Genomic DNA, 6,401 nt, shown 5'->3' with positions numbered 1-6,401 from the left:
AAGTGAAAAGATCTATCCCATAAATAATTTACTTAAAAACGAAATTCCTTTCGAATGGCATGAAGGTTGCCAGGACGCATTTGAATGGATCAAAAAGGAAATGCAATCTGAACGGATCTTGGTACACTACGATCCTAGCTTACCAATAGCTCTAGCAGTAGATGCTTCGCCCTACGGAGTTGGCGCCGTTTTAAGTCACATCTATCCAGATGGCAAAGAATATCCAATTCAATACGCATCTCAAACACTATCACCAACCCAACAAAGATATACTCAGGTGGATAAAGAAGCATATGCGATTATTTTCGGAGTTAAAAAGTTTTACCGATATCTTTATGGAAGAAAATTTATCTTAATAACCGATAACAAGCCAGTTTCTCAAATTCTATCACCACAGAAAGGTTTGCCAACGCTATCAGCAACTCGCATGCAACATTACGCTGTATTTCTAGAATCATTCAATTTTGAGATTAGATATCGACCATCAAAAGAACACGGAAATGCTGACGGAATGTCACGATTGCCAATCCGAGACATTCAGCTGGAGGATACAGAAGAACCCGATGAAATTGAACTAAATCAAATAGAAAATCTTCCCGTATCAGTAGAAGAACTTAGTAAAGAGACTAGCAAAGACATAAATGTTCAATTACTAATAGACGGATTAAATTCAGGGAGAACAGTATCCATTAACGATCGTTTTGGAATCGACCAGACACAATTTTCTCTTTGTTAAGGTCTGTCGTCATGCATTTAAAAGAGGTGGACGAATGCACGCGAATAAGTTAACACATATAAAAACGTTTATTCACTATCCTAATTGGAGGCGCGCCGGAGAGAGAGTGATCCTTCGGGGATCACGTCATAAGCCCGATCCTAACGGCATCTCACGAGATGCGTGCACTCATCAGTGAGAGCCGTGATACATACAGGTTGGCTCACTAAGGCAAAATATTCACCATAACATCTCCCTCCTTAAAACGTTCGGTACACATCGAACCGACTGGGCGGTCTTCTGTTGCGAGAAGAGCGACGTGGTTCATGTACCGAATCGATTGTTTGATCCGTTCTGCGGGATGTAGCTCTTCTTCGTGGACATTTCATGAGTGTTGGACGGCTGCTCTCAATATTAAAATTACTAGATGGTACAACACAGGACGACACAGGCGCTGGCGGTGAGGACGGTTTATCAGCTTCTAGCTGGCCCGATGATGCAGGTACTGGTGACGGATTAAAGTGCCAAGCATCGAATAACAGATCCAAAGGTAGTGGTGAATGGGCCCGTGTTGTGTCCTTAAACGAACCGTCGCTGATACGCCGACGTAGCTGATTAATGTGTCGACGGAACGTCTTCCCCTCAGCAGTCCGAACCAGGTACATGTATCTGCCTTGCCGATCGACCACCGTAGCAGTGACCCATTTCCAATCGTTCAGGCGGTACTCCTTAGCGTAGATCGACTCACCGGGATTCAGCTCACGAACTCGTAGACCAGCACTCGGTTGTGAAGCTTGACGTGGCGGCAATAACAGCTCTAGCAAGGTCCTGGGACGCCTGCCTAGCATAATCTCGGCAGGAGTTTTCGAATTATTCAGCTGAGCGTTCGGGGTGGCCCGATAGGTCTGCAAGAAGGTGTCCAGAGCTTCTCGTAACGTGAGACCATCGGCTGACATCTTCCTCAAAGCGCGCTTAAAGGTGTCGACAAACCTTTCAGCCTGCCCGTTGGATTGCGGGTGATACGGCGCTGTCCTGATGTGCTCAACCCCATTTTGCCTACAAAAAGATTCAAAATCTGTGCTAGTGAATTGTGGACCATTATCCGACACAAGTGTTACTGGGTTGCCAAAACGAGCAAATATGTTACGCAGTATACTTATCGTTGCCGTTGTTGTTGTACTGCTCGTTGGAATCACTTCTGGCCACTTCGAGAACGAATCGACAATCACCAGGTACCATTCTCCGTTGAGTGGTCCCGCGTAGTCGACATGAATGCGGTACCACGGACCTGGTGCTTCTGGCCAGCTGGTCGACTTGATGTGAGTTGGAGACTTAGCTGCTATCTGGCATGAATGACACGAGTTCACCCAATCGACAATGTCATGGTCCATTGATGGCCAATAAAAATAACTTCTGGCCATGGCTTTCATCCTATTTATTCCTGGGTGCCCGAGATGAACCTGTTTCAAGCAGGTGCGTTGCAATACTTTGGGGATTACCACCCTCTCTCTAAATAGGAGACACCCGTCGATTGCTGTAAGCGAATCTTTTCTGTCATGGAAGCGCGACAGTTCTCCTTCATAAGCTGCATTATTTGGCCATCCATGTTGAACGTATTGAAGGACTTTGGATAATAATCTGTCGGCTATGGTTTCTCTACTTATGTCGATAAAATTAACTGGAACATGCTGAATAGCGCTAGTTACCAATGATTTTACTTCCGCCTCTAATGTAACACATGCTATCACTGAATCTTCGTCTGGCTTGGCGTGTGTGTGGATCAGGCGGGAAAGAAGGTCAGCGTTGCCAAACTGATCGGTGCGAACGTATTCTATTTCAAAATCATATGCCAGTAGGGTAAGAGCGAAACGTTGCAACCGATTGGCTGTAAAATTGGGGATTCCTTTTTTCGACCCAAATATTCGCAAAAGCGGCCGATGATCTGTTTGTAATAAAAACTTTCTGCCGAATATCATCTTATGAAATTTTTTTATCGCAAAAATTATGGCCAAGCCCTCGCGATCAATCTGGCTGTATGCTTTTTCTGCCGCTGTGAGGGCGCGCGAGGCATGCTGGACCACCCGAATAGATCCGTCAGGATACTTATGGCTTATTGTCGCCCCGAGGCCAACTGATGATGCGTCGGCAGATACGATGATTGCTTGTTTAGGATCGTAATGGGTTAGTAGTAAATCGGAAGCCAATATCGTCTTGAAGCTCTCAAAAGCTTTGCTGCATTCCGACGTCCAGCGAAATTCGACTCCGGCCTTTAACAAATCGTCCAATGGATAGCGCAAATTTCTCATGTTGGGTACAAACCGACCGTAATAGTTTATGGCCCCTAAAAACGATCTTACTTCGGTTAAATTGGTTGGCTCCGGTAACTTGCGAATAGCTTCAACCTTCTGCGCATCAGGCCGTAATCCATGGCTGTCGATAATGTGGCCCAAATATTTAATTTGGTTAACCCTGAAGTGGCATTTTTCCGCTCGCAGTGTGAACCCGTAGTTCTGAATACGATTCAAAACTTCTACTACGGTTGCGTCGTGCTCCGCTTCGGATGGACCTCCGATGATGATGTCATCCAAGTACACTGAAACGCCTTGGATACCGGATAGCATTATGTCCATCAATTGCTGAAAGGCTGTAGGAGCTATCTTAATGCCAGGTGGAAGTCGGTTGTACGTATAGAGCCCTCGATGCGTATTTATGGTCAAGAAATGACGGTATTCTGGATCAATTTCCACTTGCAAAAATGCATCTGACAGGTCTATTTTGCTAAAGACCTTGCAATTTGCCAGCCTTGCAAAAATGTCCTCTGGTACAGGTAACGGGTAGTCGTGGGGGAATAACGCAGCATTAAGTCCCGTCGAATAGTCGCCGCAAATACGAACAAGTCCGTTGGCTTTGCGCACGACGACCACTGGAGCTGCCCATTCTGCAGTAGTTACAGGAGTGATGACATTCAACTCCTCAAGACGGTCGAGCTCACGACTCACGGTTTCCTCCATCGCGTAAGCTACTGGGCGGCTAGGTCTAAAAACAGGACGAACATTATCTCGCAAGGTAAATTTTATACTCGCCTTTGTACAGAGTCCTGTTCCCGTAAACACCTTGGGAAAAAGCTGCTGGAACGATTGCTGTCCTGCTACTGTAACGTGATTGCAGAACGCATCCATCGGCACCGACCAGAGGGAGAAAACATCAATCAAATCGGCTCCCAGTAGTAGTAGGTTTGCTGCTCCGCATACGCTGAGTGTCGCCTGCCTCGTCTGGCTACCAACACTAACAGCACAGCTGAATTCACCATCCAATACCAGTGTAGCTCCCGATGCAGTTTTAGCTGTGACGGATGACGGTGTTAAAGGCGGGCTGCCAATTTTTCTCCACGTACGGCGGTCGATGACACTGATATCCGAAGCTGTGTCTAGCTGCAATCGAACAGCTGTTCCGTTGAGAGCGATGGACACGAATCTGCGGCGCTCTCGTATGCTTCGGACGTTGACCGTTACTACACGAGTGTTGATATTCCGTTGCCGAACATTGAACCGCTTCTTCCTGCTCGCTGTGTTGCAGTGTCCCTCACGATGACCATATCTTGCACAGTCGAGACACTTGTGCGAACGGTAAGTGCATTCACGCACCCAGTGCATGTCACCACACAACCAACAGGGCTTCGCTGGCTTGCTTGTTGATGAACACACAGCATACTTTGCACGGAACGGTCGTTTGGTACGGTACGGCGTGAACCGCTTGTAATTAGTTTGCTGCGCTGCTTTCTCGTGCGATCTCTTCTCTCCGCTGTGTACTGCGAAAACACGTTCACTCGTCTCTCCGGCAATCATAGCGCTGTCTCCTTTCACACTTGTAATACGCTGACACTCTGCGGATAATTGTTCAAGCGTAACGTCGTTCCGCTCCTCTATGCGCGCAAGGAGTCTAGTTCGCAGGTCATTGTCAGCCTCATCTTTGAGCCCACACACCAGCATTAGGCACTTGAAGGTCTCTTCGTTCATGCTCGCAAACTGGAACTCGACGCATGCTCGGTTTACCCGACAGGAGAACGCGATCAAATCTTCCGTGCGCTTTTTACAAATCTGGAGGCATCTGTAGCGCTTACTAAGGAGAGATTCTCTACACCCAAAAAGTGCTGTCAGCTTATCGACGGTTTCCTCAAACGATAAATCACGTGGTGAGCGGGGTAAAATATAGCTTATATAACGGGCGTGTTCTGGTGTTCCCAACTTACGCACTAAAAGCCTTACCTTAGCCTCATCGCCTAGCCGCGAAGCGTCTTTGGCAAACAGGTCCTCGTAGCGTGTGAACCAAGCTTCGAACGTAACACCAGATTCAGCTTCATACCGGAACTCTGCTATGCTATTGGCCAAAGCATCGAGTATAAGTTCTGGGTTACTAGGACCGGCGGGCTGGTACTGCTGTGCGGGTTGTAGCTGGGCTGGCGGCGCGGATTGCTGCTGTTGCAACATTTGCGAAATTAACTGTTGCTGTTGCTTCAATTGCTGTTGCAGCAAGTGCAAGGTTTGCTGCAGGACGGCGTTATCCAGAGATTGTTGACCCATCTGGCCATTTTGTACGGATGGCAATGGTGCTGACTGTGATGGCGCTGGTTGCGATGGCGATGGTCCTAGCTGCACTGGCCTCGGTGTTAACTGCCCTTGCTGACTCACGTAGCCGCGCGATCCAGGTTGAACATGGCCCGGCGGGTCGTACACGGAAGGAACCTCACCGGTTTGTTGGGCCGTCATTGCACGGTAATCGATACGGCCTAACGATGATCGTCGCTGGTCTTCATCCATCGGGACTTCCATCGCTCCATCTCCGCTGTTCATCCTGCGCCGCTTCGACGTGATGCTGGAGTTTTTTTTTTTTTTTTAAACACTCTTACACGTTAAAACACAGACTTTTACTTTACAGACACTAAACTTTTAAAACAAATTCTCGTCGCCACTGTTAAGGTCTGTCGTCATGCATTTAAAAGAGGTGGACGAATGCACGCGAATAAGTTAACACATATAAAAACGTTTATTCACTATCCTAATTGGAGGCGCGCCGGAGAGAGAGTGATCCTTCGGGGATCACGTCATAAGCCCGATCCTAACGGCATCTCACGAGATGCGTGCACTCATCAGTGAGAGCCGTGATACATACAGGTTGGCTCACTAAGGCAAAATATTCACCATAACACTCTTCAAAAGGGATGTCTTATGAGAGGCGCTAGGGTCTACGTTCCACCTCAATTACGAAAGCGAGTCTTAGACGAACTTCATGAAGGCCATTTCGGCATATCACGCATGAAATCTCTTGCTAGATCTTATTGTTGGTGGAAAAATATGGATAACGACATAGAAAGATTATCAAAAAACTGTGTTTCTTGTGCAAAAGTAAGAAAAGATCCTCCTAAAGTACCAACTCATGTATGGAAGCGTCCACAATCAGTTTTTGAAAGAGTACATGCGGATTACGCTGGGCCATTTATGGGTATATATTTTCTTATTCTAGTAGATGCGTACAGCAAATGGCCTGAAGTAAAAATAACACCGGATATGAATACAGACACTACTATAGACAAAATGCGAGAAAATTTTGCCACTTTTGGCTTGCCATCAATTTTAGTGACCGATAGAGGTACACAATTCATGTCAGAAAAATTCCAAACATTCTTAAA

At 46.8% G+C, this 6,401-nt stretch overlaps 1 protein-coding gene across 1 annotated transcript; it reads right to left on the bottom strand.

Annotated features, from left to right (window-relative positions):
- Positions 1 to 781: 781 nt before the first annotated feature.
- LOC125906594 (uncharacterized protein K02A2.6-like) lies at positions 782 to 5,652 on the bottom strand. The gene is made up of 2 exons (XM_049606179.1): positions 2,176 to 5,652; positions 782 to 2,058 (listed from the first exon to the last, which is right to left on the bottom strand). The coding sequence occupies exons 1-2, from the start codon at positions 5,563 to 5,565 to the stop codon at positions 976 to 978; spliced, it is 4,473 nt and encodes a 1,490-aa protein (XP_049462136.1). The 5' UTR covers positions 5,566 to 5,652; the 3' UTR covers positions 782 to 975.
- Positions 5,653 to 6,401: the final 749 nt, after the last annotated feature.

The sequence above is a fragment of the Anopheles coluzzii genome, chromosome 2 (assembly GCF_943734685.1).
Source record: "Anopheles coluzzii chromosome 2, AcolN3, whole genome shotgun sequence".
In the NCBI taxonomy this organism is placed as follows: Eukaryota; Metazoa; Arthropoda; class Insecta; order Diptera; family Culicidae; genus Anopheles; species Anopheles coluzzii.
This window is presented reverse-complemented; position numbering and strand designations above follow the sequence as displayed.